General features: G+C 46.8%; 1 protein-coding gene across 3 annotated transcripts in view; it reads left to right on the forward strand.

Annotated features, from left to right (window-relative positions):
* The first annotated feature begins 7577 nt into the window (after positions 1–7577).
* PIK3AP1 (phosphoinositide-3-kinase adaptor protein 1) overlaps positions 7578–26224 on the forward strand; it is a 78962-nt gene continuing 60315 nt past the window's right edge. Inside the window, exons 1-2 of one of the 3 annotated variants that reach the window (XM_050960105.1) lie at positions 7578–7672; positions 15444–15860. In XM_050960105.1, the coding sequence (XP_050816062.1) occupies positions 7660–7672; positions 15444–15860 (430 nt within the window). In that variant the 5' untranslated portion in view covers positions 7578–7659. Of the gene's footprint in view, positions 7673–15301; positions 15385–15443; positions 15861–26224 lie in introns of those variants that run through there. The other 2 variants (XM_050960107.1, XM_050960108.1) reach the window with 2 other exon arrangements.

Here is a 26224-nt window from a genome sequence, read left to right on the forward strand (position 1 = left end):
TCACGGTGGCCGAAAAACAACGGGGGATTGTTGCATTCTGTAGCTTCCACAGGAGCCCAGGACAGATAACATGGAAAAAGCATCAGAAGCTGTGCAGCTCTGTTCACGGTAGCTGAAAAAAGGCGGGAAATGGTTAGATGAAAGAGTAGATAGAAAGACAAGAGGACTTGCGAGGTGGATTCATAGTACCAGGAGACAGGCAGTGAACCGTGCTGCATCATCTGCTGGTAGTATGGCGTCTGCTGTAGCTGTCACGGAGGGAGGCGCGAGTGACAGCACACACCCAGAAACAGCTGCGAGAATGTTTTTGCCCCATCATGCACTGGGAGCTTAACCCACAATTCCAATGGGCGGCAGAGATTGCGGGAACTGTGGGATAGCTTCCCATAGTGCACCCCTCTGACATTCAGTGCTAGCCTCGGTACTGTGGACGCACTCTGGTGAATTCACACACTTTAGTGGGGACACACAACACCGAAAGTATAAAATCGCTTCTGAAAATTTGAATAAAATACGTTCTAATTAATTTCGTACTGTAGACGTACTTTAGATGTCAGTTTCTTATTTTAGGAGTGTTGTGGCACTGATTGGTAATTAGTACAAAGTGCTGCCCAGAAGGAAGTGCATTTACAGGTGACATGCCAATACCTTGATCCATAACTAACATGAATTGTTCGTTCTCTGGTAGATCAGAAGCTTATTCTTTGTGACATCACACTAGCGCCTTGGCAGTTTCCCTTTATGAAAGGAACGCTGTTGGGTATGGGTATGAAGACTCTGATTGGCTGACTCAAAACAAGGTTACCCTGATGATCTACAAAGAAAATATCTGCTTGGGATAGGGAAATTGGGGCAGTTACTGTGCTTGCCTGGGACTGAGGGTGAAGGGGAATGGTCAGTGCTTGACTCAGGACCTAGGACAGAGCCAAAGTCTGACTCCAGATCTCGTCTGTTTCCATAAAATCAAAACTCTAAACACCACTTTGTGGAGAGGCTCCTCTTTGAACAAACCTGCAGATGGAGCCTGACTAATCTGGCTACACTGATGGAAGCAGGAATGTGTCAGACCAGTTACATGTGTCTCTGTGCCAAATGTAGATTAAGAGTCACTCCCACAATGGAAATGCAGCCATAGGCAAAACAGAAGTCAAGGACGTAGAGGTGAAGGGAGTGCAAAACCCTTAAAGGAAACTGCAGATTAATACCAAAGTCTTGAATCACTGCACTGTATTACTGGTTCTCCATTATGGTAGAGGAGCAGTGATGCTATGCAGTGGCACCAGAGACATCCTGCTCATGGAGGGGAGACCAGGAACATTTGGTGTAAGGTGCCTTCAACTCTTCCCTCTGAAAGCAGCGTACACCCCCACATCTGCCAAAGTAGCAGGTCCCATTGCTGCCCCAGCTGTAAGGGTAGCTGGTCTTCTCCCCAACCCAGTGCATCTACATTGAGAGCAGGGCTCTTGCCCTTCTGCATGAGAGGCAGAGTGATGGTGGTAGTAGGAAGTGTAATAAAGGTCTTCTACAATCTACTGATGCAGCAGAGAGTAGGATATAAAGTTTTTAAATGGTTTTATATATCACTAACACTGAATCCAATAGGAAGTTGCCATTGGCACAGTCAGATTATGTACAGAAGGACATGGGTGGTGCAGGGAATCTCAGAGATGCTGTAGGGAGACGATCCAGTGCTTCAACAGTAAAAGAAGTAAGTTTCTGTCCTTCTCCCCACCACTGCACAAACACCAGATTAAAGAAACTTGGAAAGTCCCTCTGACTTCCTGGGCTTCAGCATTTCCTGGCTTTTAATGTAAATCATCTAATTTGGCTTCCAGTGTAGGGGTGGAATAGGAGCAGAAGTTAAATTCCCTGGCAGGGTCACTAAGAGTATGCCTACACTGCAGTTAGACACCCATGACAAGCCTGTCCCAGCTGACTCAGGCTCAAGGGGCTCGGGCTAAGGGGCTGTTAATTGTAGGGTAGACCTTCAGGCTCAGGCTTCAGCCCGTCTTGTAGGGTCCTACAGCCCAGGCTCCAGCCCAAGCCCGAATGTCTACACCACAATTAAACAAGCCTTTTAGCCCAAGCCCTATGAGCCTGAGTCAGCTGCCATGGGCCAACCGTGGGTTTTTAATTGCAGTGTAGACATACCCTAAGGCTTTGCCGACAGAGACAAACTTGACCCATTTGAGTTAAGACCCTGTATGGACACTTACTTTGGTTTAGCTTGAAATGATTCGGAGCAGGTTTAAGCTAAACCACAACAGGTGTCCAGTCCATGTAGCCTTTTGCACTAACTAAACCACATCTGTTTTAAAATAACACCTGAAGTTAAACTGGTGCAACTCTGCATATAGATAAGTCCCAGCTGTTCTCATCGAACAAGAGGTTGACTTGAGCTCAGCCTCCCACCTTCCCTTGCACAAGTGCTCAGGAGAGAGGCTGTAAGAGTGGCCACTTGGGAGCTGGAAGAGGGAATGTCTTTGGGAAGGCTGGGCCCAACACTTGGCATCACAGGATTGAGTTTAACGGAGCTATGGTTACCTTTATGCTTATTTTCTTTCTTCTATACTGTTACAGTAGGCATTATCAGGTGATTGTGTTCTCCTGAGTCCTTTCTTAGTGTGAAAGCAAATTGTCAGTCTTGGGAAGACGTGCTGTGTGGTATGGTTTTGGGCTCTGCAAATTCCTGGGCAGAGCAGCAGGAGAGTTTTCTCTCTGTTTGTGGCACAATTATTCCTTGGAAACCAAGCACTAGTGTTAGGCTAGGCTTTCTGGGTGAGGGCTTTGCCTGCATGCTGTTTGACAAACCTCTGTTCTAGGACAAGTGTATGTGAAAATAAACAAATTACATGTAGACTATATTCATACTCCACATCAATAACTTCTCCGCTAGAAAGCTGACCTGGACATCTATTCCTGTTTTGCAGAAAGGCAACAAAGAAAGAACCTTGATGATGTTCAGCCAAGAAACTCTTCTGAATGCAGCCATAATGCAGTCCTGTCTCCCGAGTCTGTAGAAGGACAGTCAGAAATAATGGCTAAGGTGTAAACTGCTACATTGGTCTTTATAGTAAGTTAACTCTGAATCCTAGCTTCTAAATGTCAACCCAAACTACTTCACTGCTGCTCACTCATCTTAGACTATCCTATATGCAAGGTCATTGTGAAAGCTTGTGACTCAAAGTAAAGATTTAATCTATCCCACATGGGAAAATGTTAGATGCTTACCAATTTCAAGTCACTTAATTCTTTATCTGACACCACTTGCTCTGTTTCCTTAAAGCAGAGCAAAACTACTTGCCACTAGGAGTTAATCTTTCACATGAAAGTTAAATACATTGCTGGAGAGTGGGGTGGTAAATTTATCTTTCATTAGAACCTTAGTTGCAACCTTAACTCTGCTTAGACATTACTGATGTGTCCATATTACACAGCACGTGTAAGTCCTCTATTTTCTAGTACCAGTTTCTTGGCCATTGGGGGAACCTGTAACTAGAGTTGGTAGGAAAAGAGAATTTCTGTTCCATAAAAGATTCCAACACTTTTTATTTTTTGTTTCAAATTGAAACAAAAAGCTGAAATGTCCCAGGGAACAAATTCCCCAAAAAATTCAGTTTAGGACTATCAGGTTGGTTTGATAAGGTAAAATGCTTTTTCAGTAATGTCAGTGCATAATATAAAATGTTAAATATAATATCCAATATTTTAATATAACAAAGATGACTCATTGCTATTTTCCAGTCAACTCTTGTCAGCTGACTTATTCGCTTGAAACATGTCAGTTTAGACAAAACTGCATTTTCCAACAGGATTATTCCATCGGAAACTTTGACCAACTCTTCTCATATCCCTTCTTCCCATGAGGTTGACATCAGTGTCAGTAAATGGTACTGATTAACTCTGTGGAGCCTTTAACACCTCTGAAGTGAGAGAGCCAATGGCTTTCAGTGACACTTTATTTTAGTATCTCAGGCCAAACTATTGCTCAGTGTCCTTGATGGAGTTCAAGAAAGACCCAAAACAAAGGAGGCATAGGCAAGAGAGAAGGAATGGCTCCTTCTCAGATTAGAAAAGAGCTGTTGATCAAAATGGAGATACCAAGAGAGACCTTTCTTGTCAGCAGCAGGATTATGAGAAGGCAGAGGTCAATGTGAGATAAGTGGAATAGAACTTCTGAGGCTGGCTTGCAACAAATCTGAGCATTTTTTTAAAAAGGAGGAGGGAATCTTGACTCAAGATCTTGGCATACTGAAATGTGAGTGTCATGGGGTCACCTCTCTTTGTGTGCAATAAGGTGGCTGGCAGGATTCTGCATACTAGGGATTGGAGAGCTGGGCTATAGAGAAAGCAGTGGCGAAAGGCAAGAGGCAACTGACAGAGTGCTGACACTGTAATGGCAGAAAGCAGTCTTGCAGAGGTGGGAGGAAGAGAGATCGTAATCCAGCATTATGGTTAGCACCATCTTAGAGTACTGAGTTAAGGCGGGATAGAGATGGAGGAAATAACTGTGATGCACTGCCCCACAAAGCGAGGGGAATACCAGCTTACTAAACACTGTCAGCTGGTGAGTAGGATTCAATGGCCCTTCTTTTATTCCACTTTCATGGCCTTTAGCTCACTTGGATTCCACACATGCCCAGGTCACATTCCTTTCCTTTCTGATTGGCTTTTGGTTGCAGTGCATGCAAATCACAGAGGAGGAAAGGCCTCCCCTTCTTAAAAGGGGGAGCTCAGGAGTGGCTGGAGTTAGTCAAGACTGAACAACATTAAAGCAGTTGTGTTTCCAAGGGGTCTTCTAGTGTGGGACTGGCTGATTCTTCATGGAGACAAGTGAGTAAGGAGGCAGATTTGGGTCAAGTAATTTATAAGTGAGGAAAAGGTGGAACTGAGGCAGACGTACTTCAAGCAAAGGGTAATAACTGACAGTTAATGGGAGCACGGTGGCAATCGGAATGCAGGAGTCCAAGAATTCCTTCTGGAGGAGGTGACTAAGATCTTGGGATGGGTCCTCTTTAACTCTCCTGTTATGGAGCAAGCATCTCCTGAACAAGTAGACACGTAGGAATTGCTAATTCCATGCACTTTCCTGATTCCCCTGATTGCCCACGAAGAACAGGGTTAGATGTTCAGCGTTCAGAAAAGAAAGGTGAGGAGAATGATGTTTGCTTGCTTAAACGAGCGGTCAGTTCTGTTAATGAACTACAAGCTGTCAACACATGAGGGCGCTCTTAGCACTAGAAAGGAACATGCAGCGCTGCACGGGACTGAAAGGCATACAGGTAAATAGTTCCCATGCAGAATATGAGGTGAGCAATGCGTACTCAAGAATTTAGCCGTGAATTGTGCGAGGGAAGGGGAGTGAATGTCGTTTTGTTCATGTACAAACTGCTCTCTATTTGCTCTTCCTTGGGCCAGGATTATTCATTTGGAACAAAAACATATAACATTGGGACTAATTAATTGCTAGCACAATCCCTTCCCGGTAGAGTTCCATCCTGGAAGGCTAGGTGCTTTCATCCTAAGGGGCTTTACAAACTGGAAGTGACTTCTGTCAGCTTCTAAATCTCCTTCTGAAATGCAGCCACTGCGGAACTGAAACGGGAGAGATGGTACAATACTGCACAAGAGTTTAGGACTGGAAGGGAAGGAGAGTCTTGTGTCTGTTTAAAAGACCGGGGCCATTTAGTCAGATACTAAGTCAAATTCAGGCCTAATGTGAATGAATGTGCGCAATGGCTTTGAGCTGTTTACTGTTAATCAGGGGTCTGATGTGGCTGTCCTGTTCTTTCCGGCCTTGTCTTGGGGTCACTGCTTTTTGTAAACTTCTGATGGAGTTTCTCTGGCAGCTGAAATGATGACATTGGTAGACAGGCCAAGTGCACGTGCATCTGAAGGACAAATTCCCCTCTATCCCCATAAGCAGGCCTGCTGCTTGCTGACTTCCTACCCTTACTTTCCCTATACAGCCACATGAGCCTGAATATTCAAGGCATTCATCCTCTCCTGAGGCAAACCTGCAGGCCGGTGAGCAAGAACTCTTCTTATTTGCAGAGAAACGTGTGCCCTATTTATATTTCCACCTTCCTTTCAGCTGCCGAAACCTTCCCATCCACACCTGTGACCCTACCCCTCATTATCCTCATCACTCTGAGATGGGGTGCTGGAACAATTTGTATAGCGGGGGTGCTGAGAACCATTAAAGCAAACTGTAAACCCTGGATATAATGGAAACCATTTCAAGCCGGGGGTGCTGCCTCACCCTCTGCACCACTAGTTCCAGCACCTGTGCTCTGAGAATCTGGTCAGATGGGGGAATCAGTACTTCCATTGGAAATAAAATCCAAAGCAAAACTTTCTGTACACACGCAATGCCACTGCTGCTCTTCTGGGCACAGCATCAGAAGGAAAGGGATGAGTACTGAAGTTTGTCTACCTAAGTCTTACTATTTAAAATAAAGGGGTGATTTAAACCAGCATAGTTAAACCATTGCAGCCTGCTGTATAGGCGAAGAGTGGCTTATATTGGTTTTGTTTGAACGGACCCCTCACTGACTTAAATTAAGGCCCTATTTACACTTAAAACTTGTTGGTCAGAGGGTTGAAAAAAATCAAACCCAAATCCACTCCCCTCAGTGACCTAGCTGACAAAATCCCCAGCGTAGTGCAGCTAGGCTGGCAGAAAAGGGTTCTGCTGGTTGGCATAGCTCACATTGTTCTGGGAGGTGGTGTTCCTAGACCACTGAATTCCCCCTTCTGTTGGTGTGCCTACATGGTAGGACTATGCTGGCATAGATGTATGGTAGATATAACCTTGGTCAAAGTGAAATAGAGATCAGTTCAAACAAAAGCAGAATAAGCCACTCTTTCTTAACCCTGAACAAGAGGGTCTGAACAGGGGCATGTGCTGGTTTAACTACACTGGCGTAAAGTGCCACCTTTAATTACAGGAATGCATCTCGCTTTAGGCTTAGGCTGTTTCAGTTCAAGTATGGGTGGGCACCCGCTTTCGGAAGAGGACCCCCCTGTGTGAGATAAGTGCCCACACAGATGAGAACTGCACCACCTAGGGTGGGAATTTAAACCAGCTGAGTCCCCTTAGTTCGCCTCGCTGTACGGACAAGGTCTCAGGAACATCGCTGATGGCAAAGGCTGGGATCTGCCCACTTTGGGGGAGTCAGGAAGGGAGCTCCGGGGGCCCAGCCCGGCTGCGATGCCAGGGTAGTGCCAGGGCGTGGAAAGGCCCGGGTCTGTTGGTGGCTCCGTGCTGCGGAGGGAGGCGGCCCTGCCTGCAGGGGGTGCGCAGGGGGCCGGACGGGGCTGGGAGCGGGGCACTGAGGCAGCGAGTGGAGCGTGGCTGGCGGGGGGTGGGAGCCTTAGGGGGCCCGGCAGTGGCGCTCGGCCGCGCTCGCAGGGAAGGAGCCGGCGTTAGGCGGTTCTGCCCCTGGGGGGACCGCGGCTGCAGCCAGCCCCGGGCGAGGCGGGGCGGGCACGGCGAGGGGAGGGCTGCAGCCCCCGGCGCTGCCTCGCAGCGGAAGTGGCCAGAGGAGGAAATTCCCACTCGGCTGCCGGCTGCAGCCAGTGTCCCGCGGCGGCAGCTCCCCAGCGCCCCGGCCAGGAGCCGCTGCCGGGCATGTGAAGGCGCCCGAGCCCCGGATCATGGCCAGCCCAGGTAGGTTCCCCGCACGGCCCCCCCTGCGGCTCGGATCCCCCCCCGGGGCGCCGCGCCCCGAGCCCAGCCCATGCCGGGGTCCCTCCCCGGGCGCGCTTGCCTCTCGCCCCCTCCCCGCGTCCACGGCCTCCCCTGCCCCCCGCTTGGGGGCGCTCGCCGCGCAGAGGCAATCTCCTGCTATTGCCCGGGCTTTCGGAGACCGCCGCCCTCCACGTGCCCGCTAGCGGGAAAGCGGGGGGCGATGGCTGTGCAGGTTCCCGTCGTGAGACCCTCGGGTGAGCGCTGGGCATCCCAGTCGCTAGAGAATAGCTGGCTGCGCCCAGGACTGGCCGCTGCACCTGCTGCCTTCCGGCCAGCCTCTGTGCCCCAGGGAAGTGCTGCTTGCGAGCCAGTGCCAGTGACTGCTTCATCCCATGGCTCTTCCCCGCCTGGGGTGAGCTGGTGGCCCTTGGCCACCGGTGCTCTTCAAAGTGGGCCCCCTGGCCACAGGACCCAGCGGGCAATGCTGTTGCAGTCAGAGGCCATGGGCTGGGCTGGGTGCAGGGTGAGTGAACTCCATCTCTTTACCCAAAAGGTCCACTGGCTAGCACTCAGCCCTTGCCTGTTGTCTAATTGCCCCCGATCGCTGTGGATTGACTGTGGGACTAGCCACCTGGGATGCTGTGAAGGTCAAAACTATAACTGGGTTCAAGAAAGAATGAGATAAGTTCACTGAGGATAGGTCCATCAGTGGCTGTTAGCCAACACGATCAGGGCTGCAACCCCACGCTCTGGGTGCCCCAATACTCTGACTGCCAGAAGCTTAGACTGGGTGACAGGGGAAGGACTGAAATTGCCTGTTCTGTTCATGCTCTCAGAAGCATCTGGCACGTGCCACAAGGCTAGATAGACCATTGGTCTGACTCAGTATAGCCATGTTAAGCAGTCTTATTGCATGCCACAGATAATGCTTTTCAAAGAGAAGGAATGGAGGGTGCAATTCATGTGAGGCACTGCTGAGAGCAACACCCATTGGATATTGCCTTGGGGAAGAAACCTAACTGTAACTCTTTCTCAGGCTATGCCTTCACTTCCAAAAAGTTTGCACAGCAAGATAAGTGCAGATTATTAGCTAGCTCACTGTTAGCTAGCCTCCTTTTCCCCAGCCTTTTCGGGCATGTCTACACTGCACACTAAGCCCAGGCTCTTACTCAGGTTTGAGCCCAAGCCCCCTTTTCATCCACATACAAATCAGTCTGACTTGGGTCGGCCAGCACTCAGAACCGGGTTCAAGGACCGTGCTAGAGGGGTGGGTCAGAGCCCAAGTCCTGCTCAGACTCATGTCCAAGCGCTGTTATTTTGTAGTATGGATGCAGCTCAAACCATGGCCCTGAAACATCCATGTGGTGCAGCATGGATGTGTTAGCACAGCTGTGAGGCTCAAACCCGGGAATTGTAAGCCCAGGTTTACATTCAGTATGAACACTCAAGCACAGGCTTGGAAACACCAAGTCCACAAGCCTGGGTCTGTGGTTACAACTGAGAGTAGAGAACCTGCAATGAAGATCTACCCTTAGGCTATAGCTATGCTGAAGTTAGAGGCTGCAGTGCAGGTAGGCAGACCTGTACTAGGTTGAATCTTGCTAGCAGTGCTAAAAATTGCATGCAGACATGGCAGTATGGACCCCAGCAGGGGCTAGCAATGTGAGTACTTACCCAGGGTTCCAGGCAAGCTTCTACAGGTTGCTCTGAATCCTGTTCTGCCAGACCTGCTATATTAGCTGTGCTAGCTAGATTAAAGCTAGTGCTGTGTGAGCATGCCTGTCCTGCCTCTGACTGCAGTATAGACATACCCGAGGGTCTAAGCGGGGTTAATGTGTATCACCCAGAATGAGTTAATTCATATTGATATGGATAGGATGGAATGGTACCCGTGGTGCAGTGTTCCCTATATGCAGTGTTTCCTCCACAGCATTATATGGGAGAATGCACACCCCATTCTCCTCTGTGGAATTGGGTGGGAGGGTTCCACCTCATAACCCACGAAGGGTCCTCAGGATCTATCTTGCAACACTCATAGATGGCCCAGGCCTTCACAAAGCTCCCTGGGCTCCTCCATGGCAGCCTGCTTCCCTCAGGCTGATGTCATGGGGCTATGCAATTTTTGCTAGTAGAAGCAATATTCATCCTGCTACATCCTATTCTGAATACGACCGGCGGGGATGGGGTGGGGAGAGGAGAGGTGCATAGTGCTGACTCAATGCTCCTAACATCTGGGCATACTTCAACGTGAAAAATCACCCAGGCAACACATCTATCCCCTTGCTTTGTCTCCCACAGTGCCCAGCCACATGGCAGGGTCTTCCAAGGTGTCTTGATAAGCTTTCAGTGCCCGTTGTGTGCCACTCTACTCCCATCCACGTAGTTACCTTGTCTGTCATGATCCTCTGCACCGAACAGCTCAAGGCAGCCTATAACCTATCGTAGGCTGTGGTAGAAGACATGGCTAAAATTTAATGCCATTGGCTTAGGACCATTGACTCCAATGGGAACAGGATCTGGTCTTTGTTGTGTAAACCTTCATTGCTGGCGCTGAATGTGCAAGTTCCCCTTACTGCATTTGCAGGGGAAATTACGTGTTTGTGCTTTTTCTCTTTCTCTAAAAGGGGAAAAAACGTGCCATCTCAATGGTGTGAAGCAACTTTAGAGTTTTACTGATGCATGTCTCCTTGTGATGTAAAAATAATTCAGACTGAGGTCTCAAGGGACGGGCAGGCAGATACCAAAAATTACTTTCTCTTCGTTAAACAATATCTTGTTCTAAGTGGCAAGCAGAACTGCTTTAGGGTCACACACTATCTAATGCAAATCTTCTGTTCTTATCACTGAGAGATGATCTTGCTCACAAGGTTTTTATCTGGTTATTTTTTCAGCTATTTCCCCGTATTTTGCTTGTGACGCTTTAAATGAAGTGCTGGTTTCCAGGTGCAATAAACCTGGGAGCCTTTGATAACATGTTAGTTAATAATTATTGAGGTGATTAGGTTGTTGCTTTGTTACACAGTTCAGCTAGAGAATGCATACTTAGGATTCCTGTATAACTTAAACCCAATAGGCCTGGGAGGTGCTGGGCACCTTAATTCCCATTGACTCACTGGGAGATGAGGATAGTTAGCATCTCTTGGAAATGCTTTCATTCTGAAGGATTCGGACCTATTCATATTAATGTAGTCTTTATATAATATATGCTGTGGCTTCACTTGAAGTCACTGTCTATTCTCTTCAACAGGAGGAAAATTGGATCCTTTATCAAATACCAATATTTGATTCCCTGGAAAATATAATGGTTTTATTTATGCTTTCCATCCAGACAGATCCCAGACCATGTCATCGACTGATAGTACACATGATGGGCCAAATGCAGCCATTGCTCTAGCTCAGGGGTAGGCAACCTATGGCACGTGTGCCAAAGGCGGCATGCAAGCTAATTTTCGGTGACACTTACACTGCCCAGGTCCTGGCCACCGGTCTGGGGAGCTCTGTGTTTTAATTTAATTTTAAATGAAGCTTCTTAAACATTGTAAAAAACTTATTTACTTGACATACAACATAGTTTAGTTATATATTATGGACTTCTAGAAAGAGACCTTCTAAAAACGTTAAAATGTATTACTGGCACGTGACACCTTAAATTAGAGTGAATAAATGAAGACTCAGAACACCCCTTCTGAAAGGTTGTCGACCCTTGCTCTAGCTCCACTGAAATTAGTCAACTTATAGCATGGGTGAATTTGAGGAGTTCCCTCTCCTAGCTTTTGCTTAGACTGGGAGCTCTTTGAGGCAGGGACTCTATGTCTACACCACAAATGAAGGTGTGATTGGAGCAGGCATGCCAGCTTTGATCTAGCCAGCATGGGTAACAATAGCAATTAAGATGCGGCAGCACAGACCCTGGTGTGGACACTTTATACATACCTAGAGTCCCTGCTCGGCTCAAACAGAGCAGTTTGCCCTTGCTGCCACGTCCTCGCTACCACTCTTATCCATGCCAGCTAGATTAAAGCTAGTGGGGGTATGTGTACGCATGTTTCAATTACACCTTCATTTGCAGTGTTGACATATTCTGCATCTGCACATTGCCTAATACAATGGGTCTCCAAGCTCAGAAGGGGCTTTCAGGCTCATTTATAATCTTATCATGCAAAATGGAATGATGTTGCAATGCAGTGTGTTTTACAGAGTAGACATTAAAGGGGGTAACTTCAGCTCAAATTTGGCACAAAGCTTATATCTTGTACTTGTACGCTGTTGCAAAACCTATGACACGTGGACATCTTTCCATGACATGAAAATAATCTTAGAAAATTAATATGCTCCTGCAGTGATTGCAGTGCTGCTGAACATGGGTTGGAGCCATCAGAGTGTCTTGTTATAAAGTAAAAGAAAACAGCGTTTCATTCTCTAAGTTGAGCAATGCAGAAATTAAACAGTATCAGAAGCATAAACAACACTTCAAAGTTCTTTAATTTTATCATAATCTAGGGTAAGGAAATGAGTTTCTGCTAAACGAGAATTAAAAATATTTACTGTCTACTCTATTTTTACATCATGCAAACTAACCTGTGGAACATACTGCCAACACATATAACTGAGGATAGGAGCTTACTAGGAGAAAAGAGGTAGATCTGTAACTGTGGATTTCCTTATTCAGCCACAGCTGATAATTGTTGCCGTGTGCCTGGAAGCGTGAGGGTTTATATTCCTTGACTGTTTACTTTAACAGACATTGGGCGTGTTAGGAAGACATTCACCTTATGATCAGGTTATGCCATAACTTCCCATTCATTGCACTTTTCTCTGGCACTGGCTGGTGCTTTTCAATGGCTATTAGCCAGAATGGGTAGGAATGGTGTCCCTAACTTCTGTTTGCCAGAAGCTGGGAATGAGCGACAAGGAATGGATCACTTGACGATTACCTGTTCTGTTCATTCCCTCTGGGGCACTGTCAGAAGACAGGATACTAGGCTAGATGGACCTTTGGTCTGACCCAGAATGGCTGTTCTTATGTGCTTGATGCTTCAGAACCAGGATCAAGTGTAGTTCTGTGCCCTCCCACTGGCAAAAAGGGGAAGTGGGTGAAGAGTAGGCATGGTTGCTGCTGACGTCTTAACTGACTATTTCTAGACTGCTTGAGGTTTAGTTTTCTTTAAAATAGTCAAAACTCCTGACTCTTAGACTTAAGAATATCTGTATAAACAGAGTGCTAAAGCATTTGATTATAACACGAGGGGATTTCCTTGGGTCTGTTTCTCTGTGGACCAACACTCACGTGTTCAACACTTCCATCCCACTGACTCTAAACAAGCTAACGTTTTGCAGCCTTGGTTCAGAGGTAGAGAGCTGGTGGAATCCATACATTCGTTACCCTAGCACAGGTCTGTTAAGGAGTAAGAGGCTGGCTAGAAGAATTATGGCTGTGGAAGGCACAGTTGACATGTACTCACCAACAGGTGTCGTGCCTCCCTGTGTAGCTGCTCACCACAGTGCAGTGGTTACAGGGCTCTGGCTATGCCCCCTCTGTAAAGGTAATAGTACTAACAGAGCTGGTAGCCTGGATGTACAGGCTATCAAACTATGGCTGCATCTTGTGCACAAGTGCTAGAGGAAGGAGGCTCCCTGTTCCCTTGTGTCCTTGCACTGGTGCAGCCTCAAAATGCTCACACAACTTAAAATTCACAGGAAGGTTTTGCAGTGTTTCCTAAAGACAGTCAGATTCCGGTTTTGCTCATCTGGGAGTTAGGATCTAACTTTGGAACAATCAACTAAGAATATCCCCAGCTCTCATACGCTTTGGGATCTGCATCTTCCCAGAGAAATACAGCGGTCCTAGTAGTTCATTTATAACTCTGTCTTCACTGTAGCTGGGGTATGATCCATTAATTGTTGGAGTCTAATGGCTGCTGCTTCAGCCACTGCTAGAGCCCGTCTGCAGACTCAGGAAACCATCACTGCGTTGGTTACACCTGGGTCACACTGTCACACCTCATTTCTCAGCCATAAGGGTTAGAATCAACTTCAATATAGAAGAAAAATAATGGTTTGTCTGTCATTACATGACTGGGACACACAGACCCAGGCACTTGTCTGCCTTAATTTAGCCCTCTGCACGAGCCACGATGAAGGCCCTGCATACTTTGGCTAGCTGAACCTAATTTCTGCTGCAAGGCTCCTGGGTTCAGCAGCACAATGGAATCTTTTGAGGCTGCTTAATTTTGATTTGATATTAATGAATTAAATGTGGACATTTAACTTGTGCAGTCACCTGTCTAGATAAATCCACACTTATGCTGTCCCCAGATTACCAGAAGTTTTGCTATACTAAACTGGAGATTGACACCTATTTTTCTTATAAAAGCTTTTTTATTTTTTTCTGAGGGGGGTGGGGGTGGCTCCAGGCCCCAGCACGCCAAGCGTGTGCTTGGGGCAGCAAGCCATGGGGGTGCTCTGCCAGTCGCCGCGAGGGTGGCAGGCAGGCTGCCTTGCTTGGGGCGGCAAAATGCCTAGAGCTGCCCCTGAATGGAGGTGGGTGCTCTGGGGGTTTGGACACATTGAGAGGCAGGTTGGGAGCATAGGAAAGGCAGATTAAGAGAAACATCCAGCTAAAATGAACAGCACTGAAATTAACAATGAAAACTGAACTGTAATCTTCAGGTTTTAGAGTCAATGCCCCATTTTGGTGAATGAGGAAGTTCATACTTTAAGGATCTCTTTAGACATGCGGATATAACACTGCATCATTTTACTTTGGCTCACCCTTCAAGGCTTTCGTCATGGCCAGGAGTGCTTATATTCTAGAACACGAGTATAATAAATAGTGGAGAGGCATGGGCTCTCCTGGAATAGGAGGCTCTGGCTGTAATACTGACAGATGCTTTGGTGCTGCCAGAAGGCTGAGTTGTTTGCTTTGTCGATTCCTTCCCTCCAAGCACAATCTGCTAAACTTCAGGCAAAAAGCTTCCTTTATGGAAGTTAAAGGAGAGGAGGTCAAAACTAGGCTTGCAGAGGAGAGGATCTGAAGCCTGAACTATGGGGTTGCTGTTGTGGTTCCATACTGCAGGCTCTGGGGGACTGAGCTGACTCATTTCAGTTACGCACGCACACACATGCACATGCCGCTCAGGCAGTTTGCATGGTGCTAAGAAGTGAGCAGACGCCTGGCCCCCATGAAGATCATAGTAGCTTCCCGTAAGACTTGACACACCTTGTCTAAATAAAGATCTTCCTTTTCCAGGTGTGCTATATTTAGTGTCAACTCCTTCTCCTGAGCGTTTAACTTCTAGGACACCCTTACAAATCTGCAATGTCCCTGTCATTAATTTGAATTCAGTTTTCACCCTAAAGGGAACTTTTTTTTCCCCCATTAAACTCTTTATCCCTCCCGCCCCCCAACTCACACACAATCTGAAAATTTCCACCTGTGATTTATCTCACTCAAAACAGAGCAGGAAATCCCCCTCTCCCCTGCAAGGGTGGCTTGAGAGAATGGAAGACCTACTACTCGGATTTTAGAACAGGAAATGCAAGTACAAGTTTAGCTATCCTTACAGCTGTTCTGTGAATGCAAATGCCACTTGTTCATTCTCTCTGCATCTGCTCTCCTAATGTCCCATCAGGTTCTGCTCGTTTCACAAATTAGAAGACACAAGAATTTGCTTCTCTGCTCCAAAACTGAGGTAAGATTCTGGCTGCAGAGCTTAATACTTCTCTCTGCTTTCACCTTGCATCTGCACAGGGGCCCCTGGGGGATGCGATGTGCTGATTGTGTATGCCAGGGATGCCAGTGAATGGTGTCAGTACCTTCAGAACCTCTTCTTCTCGTGCCGGCAAGTCCGAAAGCAGCGGGTTCTGAGCTATGAAGTGAAGTACGGGGCTGCCATTCCCTGGGAGGAGTTCGATCGATTCAGCAGCAGCCGATGCATCATCATATTGCTGTCTGCCGAGCTGGTGCAGAACTTTTACATCCCTGACGTCCTTGGGAGCCTGCAGGAAGCTTTGAGGCCCCCACACAAAGTGGTCAAGCTGTTCTGTGGAGTGGAGGATTGTGACGATTATTTAGGGTTTTTCAGGGACTGGGCCCAGTGGAAAGAGCTCACCTATGATGATGAGCCAGATGCCTACATTGCAACAGTCAAGAAGACTATTTCAGAAGGTAAGATGGCAGGCTGGGATTCATGTCTCTTTGGTTGGGGAAAGGGCGCATGTTATTACTGATCCCTCTTTGGAGCTGTTCACATATTCTTCTGAAATATAAAAATAAAGGCTGGTCTATAATCCTCTAAAAGTTCGGGAGCTCTCCAGACCCCTTTTCCTCCACCCCACCCACCAGCTCCATGTCAACAATCTGCAAAGCATTTGGGAATCTGGATGGCATGTTAGCTATTAATATTTGAGGATTGCCTGTATAATGGGATGTGCTGTTGAATGTCTGGGAAGCTAGCGTGTCTTCAGAGCTCTGTCCATTCTTCACTGCACTGATACTGACCCAGGCTCATAAAAAATAGGAGGCTGTTCTGTTAAGTTATCTTGTCCCCCCTAAAGGAGCCCATGTATGATTGTCCCCTACAGCAGTGGTGCCCAACCTTATTACGTAGGAGGGCCACATAAACCTAAGCATGATCTTGTGTGGGCCAAACAGATTCTATATATTTTAATAAGATTTAAAATCACCTGTATTGATTTATATTTTAAGTTCAGCTTTTTTTGTATGTATTCAGATAGGTTGTTCCTATGTACAGTGTTGTCTGTTTACACACTTATGTAAATTAAAATGATGTAAATGTGCCAACAAAAAGTTAATGAATCGGCCGTTAGTATATTGTGTTGAAGCAGGCCAGGGGCCTTATGAGAGACTCTGTGTGTGGCCCGTGGGCTGTAGGTTGGGCACCCCTGCTCTACAGTATATTGTCCAGTTCTCTCCTTTAAATCATAGGTGCAACAGCATTGGAAAATCTGGGCAATAGAAAAGACACCAGCACTTGCTACAAATCCACTGCAGGTGTATTTAGCATAGTCATAGCAGTTCAAAATTGCACCTTGACGCCTCTGGCACTATATTGAGCCAAGCAGTCTGAAATGGTGGTCAGTCTACAGCTTAAAGTCAAGGATAGTGCCACATGGTGGCCAGCTCAGGTCCAGTGGTACAAAGTTTTAAGTACCCTTCTCTCCCAGTAATCTCCATGGCTGTTGAGCGTCACTGGCACATCATAGGATCGTAGGGCTTATCTACACTAAAAAGTTCTATCTCTTTGATAATAGTGGTTAAAGTTTTATAATTCAAGCAGTACCACCTCCTAGTGTAGACGGTGATACTAGTATACAGGTATCTTATACTGGTATAACTGTTCCCATACAGCAAGGAGAGTAACTATACCAGTATAAGTCATCTTTACACAGATATAACCATAGCCAAGCCATAGTCAGAGACTGCGTTCCTCAGACCACAGCTCAGGCCACAGTGGAGTGCACACACAAGCCCAGTTTTGGATGCTCTGTTGAAATCCACAGAAATCACTTTGGATTCAAAATTGATAGGCTATGTCACAGGGTGAGCACAGGCTCTCCCACTTTTGTGCCTGCGCCCTGTGTTTAAGCTGGTTTAATAAAGGGTATTTGCTCCCTCTTTTGTAGAATCACCTCGGTGTCTTTATTTACAGTGCTTGTGCAGTTCCCAGATCCCCCAACAGTTAGTGCCCCACAGACCCTCCCCAGGGTCTGCTGGCCCTCGAGGCTTCCTTATTGGCACGGAGATGGAGATACTGCCCTCCTGTCTCCTCCCAGGCTAGCCTCCCCACTGAGGTTTGCCCAGGGCTTTTATAGCCTTCTCCTGCCCCAGCCCAGCCGTCACTACTTAGCCCAGCAGGTTCATCTGAGCCAGCCCTCGTTAGGGCTTGCAGCTGGGCTCCCTGCTGAATACCTGCATCTCTACGCCTGGCCTACTGGCCAGAGAGCAGGCTGTAGCCAGCATTTTGGCAGGGCTTTAAAGGGGTTTTACCCCTGCCCTGCCACAGGCTAGATATGGGGCCAAGGTAGAAGTTGTTCTTCTAAACTTGATGTGAATGGGGTCAAAGACAGCTAAATTATTGCACCCTGAAATTAGAGACGTTACCAATTGTTTTGCCATTCTGCAGCAAAGAAAAGCAGGAGACAGAATTTAGTGTAGCGCCTTCCCTTGGCTGAGTGCAGCGCCAATATTTAGCTAATGAAATTAATTTCCAAAGTCACTATCTCAGTGGGTTTTGGACTGTTGGTACAGATTGTTAGCTCCAGCAATCTTACATTAGCATGTCAGAGCTGAAGACCAATGACCTCTGAATGGGGGCAGGCAGGAGCCTCTAGATTCTGTTATGCAGAGATTGATCTCAAGGTGCAACCTGACTGATGGGGTAGAATGTTTATGGGGGCATGAAGGGGACAATATTAATTACAAGGCCTGTAAGGGAACTAATAGCTCTCCAAAGACTTACTGGGGTTTCTCCTGTCCCGCAAATGTGCAGAAGCAAACAGGAAGGGGAAGGAGTTACTCCTACTTATCTCTTCTTCCTTCCAAGTGCCCAGTTCTCCTCATTCTTCACCCAGATCCTCTGGCTTCCAGCATTTTGAGGGAGGAGCAAGGTGATGGGGGAAGAGGTGGCTTCTGTAGCAGACAAACCTGTGATTCTTAGCAGTGGGACTCCCTCTCGTCAAATCATAGAAGATTAGAGTTGGAAGAGACCTCAGGAGGCATCTAGTCCAACCCCCTGCTCAAAGCAGGACCATGCAAGCGCTCTTTTTTAATCCTCTTGGCACATAGCATATATATGGAGACACCCAAAGGGAGAACAGGAGGCCAACATCCTCCTCTGAGGCATCTGCCTTCTCTTCCTCACACCCTGGAGCTGTCTCACTTTGGACAGTACCCAGGCATTAAGTCTTGGGAGTGGGGCATAAGGACCATAGGCTTGGGGCAAGGGTGCTAAGGGGAGGTGCAGGCTGTGGGTGCAAAGAGGGATGTGGGGATGGGGAGAAGCAGATGTGCTGAGTGGGTTGAGGCAGATCCGCTCACCCCGGTGGAGTCCTATTCCCATGCGCCTCCCAAGGTCATTGGGAGACAGGATCCCATCACCAGGAACGTAGGAAGTGTGCTCTAGTGAGGCTGCCCTCCTACAGCCCTGAGGATGAGGAAAGCCCACAGCCTCTTCCGCACTCCTTGGTCTCACATTATAGCAGCTGTAAAAACCCCAGGGAATGCTCACTAGCAATCAAGGTGGAATTAAGGTTAAAGATGCTTGAGTCAATCGAGTGCAAACTACGGATTTTAACTTTGTGGAGAAGGTTTTAAATACCCTCGTTTTGCTGGAAACTATTCAGGTTATGGTCTCCAAAGAAGGGACTCACCCACTGGAACTGTGTCCCAGAAACACCAACCTGTATGTAGAGTGTTGAAAGTGTGTGCCCATGGTCTTGTCTCATACAATGCGGGAATCTCACTACCCTGACTCTTGCTCTCCATGCAAGCACTCTAGTGTAATCATCTGGGCGCACACGGGACACATGTGGAGACATGCTAGCGCTATCTAATTAGTTGGATACCTGGCTGGCATGGGGAACTGGGGATGATCTTGCAAGGTGCCGAGAACCTGCTGGGAAATGCCAAATGCCCTTGACACCTTTCAGGACCAGCCTCTATGATGAGGTAAATGATCCTTTCTGTATTCTGCACTATCTAATGGGGAACTTGTACAATGCTTTGTGGGGTCTATGACCATAAAGTAGCAACTGCTATACATTTCTTGTTGATAAAATACTAGGAGTCTGACTTCTTCACATTCAACTTTATTTCTTGCTGCACAGATTACCTTTCAGTATGACAGGCAAACATACTGAAATCACTGATACTTGCCTGCAGCCTTTTAGTACAATTTAATGGTGATTTTTAAGGCAGATCATGTTTTAACTGACTTTTTACATAATCAGAATGGTCCATGCTTTCTTCAGTTGCCTTACTTGAACTCAAATGCATATACCACCAATTAGCTTTATTCTACCTTTGCTAAATCTTTTGTCAGAAGAAAAGATAGTTTTAACTATCAAGTATTTTATTTATGCAGCTCTCCTCAGGGAGTCTCTCCTAGTTTTCTCAAAGCCGTATGGTATCTGTTAAGCTGACTGTACTGGGTTCATTTTAACATTTTGTAAGAAGTTACAGAAACCCTACTCCACTCAGTTCTAACTTGTGTGGCGGAATTTGGGGCAGTTTAGGCGCATAGTGGGACACAGTTCTAAAGGACTCAAGACAGGGTTCCTGTCAGCCTGATAGTACAAATTGTAAATCTGTCCAAGAGGTGATTGTTTCAGGGCAAGAAATGTTTATCTCACATAAAGTCTGTGGATTACCAGGAGACCAGCTGCTCTAATGTTTATTTAGAAAGGGAAGAGCTCCCCAGGTGTACAATAGTACATAGTTCCTCTTTGGGTGAAATGGTGAAGAACTGCCTTTCAGTTGATTCTACAGTGTCACAATAGAACCCGCCATGTGACTTAAAGTGCATCTTGAGAACCGACATCTTCCCTAGCGAAACATGGTGTAGATACATAGTCCATACCTGCTAGTGCTAGATGCCACACTACCTAGCAGAAAGGGTGGCCTTGTGGTTAAGGCATTGGCTGGGCCTTAGGAGAGCTGGCTTCAACTCCAGTCTCTGCAATATGCTTCCTGTATTATCCTGAGTAGGTCACTTAACCATTCCGTGCCATGGCCTACCATTTTTTACTACTGCTTTGTCTCTTTCCCTACCCTGTCTTCTATTCAAATTGAAAGCTTTTCAGGGCAGGGACTCACAGTTTGCCCTAGAAGAATGGGCTCTGATGTTGGTTGAGGCCTGTAAGTGCTATTGCTATAGTTACGGGCGCACTAGAAATGTACCCATGTCTCTGACACGCCTGCACATGCTCACAGCACTGGCAATGGCAGCATCAGGGCCGGCGCTACCATTTAGGCAACCTAGGCAATGGCCTAGGGCGCCAGAATATTTGGGGGGCACAATTTTGCCTGGGGGGCGGCAAGCGGGTCCAGTGGACCTACCGCAGTCATGTCGGTGGACAGTCCACTGCTGGAAAGGCTCCGGTGGAGCTGCTGCAGTCATTTCAGCGGATGGTGCTCTGATCTAAAGGCTCCGGCGGACCTACCACAGTCATGCCTGTGGCAGGTCCACCGGAGCTTTAAGACCAGCGGACCGCCCGCTGGCATCACTGCGGCAGCTCCACTGGACCTGCGGGGGGGCGGCGAAATGGCCCTCCGCCTAGGGCGTCAGAAACCCTGGCGCCGCTCCTGGGCAGCATCAGCATACAATGGAAAACTAAAACGATGGCAGAGTAATTAGGGAAAGCTTGAACTGTCTGTGAACTGAGAATTTGTGAGGGATTTACTGGCACGTATAATAATGAGCCTCACAATGACAAGTAACTGGCAGCAAACTATCTGTTGGCTCTAGGGCACTTTTCTCTACCTTTTTAATACCAGAGACCATTTTGCTGCCTTCCTAACCTGTGTCAGGGAGATTTCAGGGACTGGTGCCAGTCCATGGACAGGTTGTTGAGAAACATTGTGCTTGAGTAAGAAGGGCTGTCAGCATATTCTTGTTGTGTTTTGGGGATTGCACTATTGCTTCAAGTGCAGCTGTCAGAATGTGATTCCATTTGGACAGTGCTGCAGACCACCACCTGTATCATCACAGGCCTTGAGCTACTTTAACTGCTCTGCTAGTTCTGTGGAAAGTCAGAAAAGGAGAAACTCTTGTTTTGCCTTACTGATGGTAAACTGTGCACTGCTTGTATTGAAGAGAGAGAAGCTTTTGAGCTTACACCAAGCTCTTCTGGTCTGTGTAAACTCAGAAGCTTCTCTCTCTCTCCAACAGCAATTGGTCCAATAAAAATACTACCTCACCCACCTTGTCTGTCTAATATCTTGGGACCAACACGACTACAACAACGCTGCCTGTGGCTTATGACGCATGCTTGCAGAGGCTGGTGGGAGCAAGGTGATGTGTGTAGTTAGAATGGTATGGCTCCTCAATACTGACAAACATTAACTAACGGAGATATGGAGCGTTCCAGTTACTTTCAGAGCTCTGATTCCCACACCACCTACTGATTAGCTCATTTTACAAAACTTTCTGTAAGCCGAGTGAAAGTTCAGAGGTCAAAACCTGGGAAAGTCAACTGTAGCTAGGGGTTTAGTGGCTTCTTGCTTGGAACAGGGACTCTGCCCAAAGTTGCTTAAAAATTAATTAAAGTTCTCCAACAATACACTTCAGAGGTGGAGGAGGAGTAGAACTGAGATGTAGTGCAGGTATCTGGAGAGATCAGTGCTGAGATACCACACAAAGTACTCTTCCAAGAAAATGTAGGTGAGGGTGGCTGCTAGGTATTTCCAAGGAAGTCTTGCATCGATAAAAGGTGTGTGGGAGAAATACAGCGAGGAGGCTAAGAGAAAGGCTGGAGAGGAATTGGTGAGCAGGAGGAAATGAGCAGAGATGCAGATTGGACAAGAGTTCTGCAGAAGCCTGAGGGTGAAGAACTTGAACATGGTTCAGAAAGCTAGTGAATGAACTCAAAGTTAAACTGTTCCAAGGTCTGGGACATGCTGTGTGCAGTTGTGGACCACAGCAGGAATCACTGATCATTTAAGGGACTAGGAAAGCGTTTAAGGAGTCACACATTGGATCACAAGGGCCAGAAATGAATTTGTGCCATTTGAAAGCTGTGGGAAAACAGGCTATGAAACTTTTAATCCTAGCAGGCTATGAAATAGTACTGACAATCTGTCTTACTCCAGGGTCTCACTCAGTACTGGGTTTGCTTACCTTCTTATGATCACAGACCTGGACAATGGACTAGTTTACAAGCTTCCCATGAGCTAAAGACCTCATCAGACTTAAATTACAGGAAACAGGCTGATGTGCTATAAATTGCTCGATTTAGTTGTGGGTGGGAAATAAAGTAGCAGAAACCACATAAACCATGTCATGTGCAGGAAGGACAGTGAGGAAGTGCGTGGCCTTCCTGGTTCTTTTTTGCTGGGTGGGTGAAACTGTGAATGAAATGTCAGAGCAACTGGTCCTGCTTATCCAAATGGATTTGTTTCTACTTAGCACATTACCGAAGTTTCAAAGTGGTTATACTTGTATTAGGGCTGTCAATTAATCACAGTTAACTCACGTGATTAACTAAAAAAAAATAATCATGATTAATCGCACTGTTAAGCAATAGAATACCGATTGAAATTTATTAAATATTTTTGGATGTTTTTCTACATTTTCAAATATATTGATTTCTATTACAACACAGAATACAAAGTGGGCAGTGCTCACTTTATATTATTTTTTATTACAATATTTGCAAATGTAGAATTATGTACAAAAAATAACTGCATTCAAAAATAGAACAATGTAAAACTTTAGAGCCTACAAGTCCACTCAGTCCTACTTCTTGTTCAGCCAATCGCCAAGACAAACAAATTTGTTTACATTTATGGGGGATAATTCTGCCTGCTTCTTACTTGTAATGTCACCTGAAAGTGACAACAGGTGTTCGCATGGCACTTCTATAGCTGGCGTTGCAAGGTATTTACATGCCAGATATGCTAAACATTCGTATGTCCCTTTATGCTTCAGCCACCATTCCAGAGGAATGCATCCATGCTGATGACGCTCGTTAAAAAAAAAGTGTTCATTAAATTTGCATCTGAACTACTTGGGGGAGAACTGTATATCTCCTGTTCTGTTTTACCCACATTCTGCCATGTATTTCATGTTATAGCAGTCTCAGATGATGACTCAGCACATGTTCTTTTTAAGAACTCTTTCACAGCAGATTTGACAAAATGCAAAGAAGGTATCTAGTCCAGGTTTTATGCATAAACATTTGTTATAGTGAAGCTCTCAACCCTTAGACTTCAGTGCTTCAACTGACCACCAGCTGGCATCGGCAGTTCCTGCTCTTTCATTGGCACTGGTCACCACTTGCAATCATGCAGAGGCCAGTAATGGCCAGACTTGAGTTTCATGCTTCACTCCACTTCCTGGTAGAAAGTCCACCCCAGCCCGCCCAGCATTGGTACCTAACTGGCACCCTGTTGGCAGGCTTAGTTCAGAAGGCTGAGGAATGAATGGGTCGTAGAGGCTATCCCTTTCTCTACACCTGGTGGATATTTGGGTCAAGGCAAAGGAGTATAGCAGCAATGTAAGGGACTTATGTTCTCTCTGTTGTGTAGAAAATGGAACCCTTCAGTTGGAGTGCTCTTAACTAGCTTTAATTTAAGATGTCTAGGACTATCCAAAACCAACTCTTTAAACCTGAGACTAATGGAGCAGTTAACCAGTAACTCTACCTACTCTTTGCCACTGGGAGGAGAGTTACAGAAAACAGTTTGATGCACATCCAAAGTGCTGGATTATCTCCTACCCTCGCTGTCTCAAGTGAGCGATCCCTTCTAACACCCCGGGGGCATATGGGCCTAGCAGTGTTAATATGTGTGACGAACAAACCCCTTGCCAATTGCCATAAACACTGCAACAAGAAAACTCAAACAGATGCATTGATCGGTGTGTGCTCAGCTGCCACCATGAGTGACAAATGGGGTCAGAGTGACTGAGCACACTGTGTCCATGACTCCTTCAAAATCATCCAATGGCTAGCGAACAAGCCTGTTATGCAGCTGCTGCTTCCAGGAAGATTCTATGTTGCACTGACCCTCCTGCCAGAGAAGCTGTTGGACGTTGCTCTCCAGCAACGACCATTCACTAGCCGGAGGTTGCTAGAGGGCAATGCACAGTGCTGTTGGCCCACTTCTTACAGTAGGGAGAGATGGCTGTGTCTCGAAGTCCTGCTGGCCTGAGAATGCCAAGCCAAGCAAGCTGCCTGAGCCTGCCTCCCCCAGGGGGCCTGACATTTAGAGCACTGGGGTGATCCTGCAAATAGGAAAGATGCTCCTTGAGTGAGATATGGAGCTGTAACCCTTGAAGAAAATCCATGGAGACCGTAGTATCTAGCCCAGGGGTTCTCACAATACATTTTTTGGTGGCTGGTGGCCGCTATGACAATTTTTCTTAAAATACTTAATTAACTTTAGGAAAACAAATAAATATGCATATATCCACCTCCAAATCATTATAATTTATTTATGTTGGTGTTTTTTGCAGACTCAATAATAAAAATAATGTACAGTTCTCTGTTCTTTACTGGACCTAAACAGAATAGAAACACAAATAAGGTGCTTTGCACATTCTTGTCTTTTTTGTTGTTTCTTTTGTATTTGATTGCATTTTTTTAAAGACTTGCTAGTTAGTAAGTCTGCTGCTGCGAAAGGTAATGTTTGTTAATATAACTTTTCATAGCAGACTTACTAGCTAGCTGGGAGGCTGTGAAAAGTGATATTAACGACTGTATGAATAACAGTTTTCACAGCAGACTTACTCAGCCCTGCCAAACCAGGGGACAAATTAAGTCCTGGATGGGGAGATGAGTAGGGACATAGGGGCAATGGTGGGGTAGGATGGGGGTCTGTGGAAGGAGTGGGGGCCAGGGGCAATGTGGGGGGCAGTGAGTCCAGGGTCCAAGGCTGGAGCCTGAAGACTGTGGCTGAGGGCCGGAGCTCACCACTGCACATCTGGAACCTAGGGCTGGAGGAGACTGCAGGGGCCAGGGACAATGGGGTGTGTGTGAGCTCAGAGCTGGCATCCGCTGCCGCGAGGCTGGGGTCCAGGGCAAGAGCCCAAAGTCCCACCACAGGAGCCTGCCACCTGGAACCTGCAACTTGCCGCCCTTCTAGTGGCCTTGGAGGAGAGGCTGCTTTGCATCCCCCCTCCAGTCACTGCCCAGGAGGCTGTGGCCTCAAGAAAAGCCCCTGGTGGCCACATTTGAGAAACACTGATAGCCTGTCCCTAGGGCTGGGGGGTCATGCGTGAGCTCCAAGCATTCGCCTGATTTCTGAAGCCCACAACCTTCTCCTCTTATGGTCACTTGTCAGTCTGGTGCTTTTTTGTTGTATTGTACCACATCGCTCTCCAGCATAGGGATGGTTCTGTCATAGAATATCAGGGTTGGAAGAGACCTCATAGACTCATAGACTTTACGGTCAGAAGGGACCATTATGATCATCTAGTCTGACTTCCTGCACAATGCAGGCCATACAGTCTCACCCATCCACTTCTATAACAAACCCCTAACCTATGTTTGAGTTATTGAAGTCCTCAAATTGTGGTTTGAAGACCTAAAGCTGCAGAGAATCCTCCAGCAAGTGACCTCAGGAGGTCATCTAGTCTAACTCCCTGCTCAAAGCAGGACCAACCCCAACTAAATCATCCAGCCAGGACTTTGCCAAGTGGGGCCATAAAAACCTCTAAGGATGGAGATTCCACCACCTCCCTAGGTAACCCATTCCAGTGCTTCACCACCCTCCTAGTAAAATAATGTTTCCTAATATCTAGCCTAGACCTCCCCCACTGGAACTTGAGACCATTGTTCCTTGTTCTGCCA

The sequence above is a fragment of the Gopherus flavomarginatus genome, chromosome 6, assembly GCF_025201925.1.
Source record: "Gopherus flavomarginatus isolate rGopFla2 chromosome 6, rGopFla2.mat.asm, whole genome shotgun sequence".
Taxonomy (NCBI): Eukaryota; Metazoa; Chordata; order Testudines; family Testudinidae; genus Gopherus; species Gopherus flavomarginatus.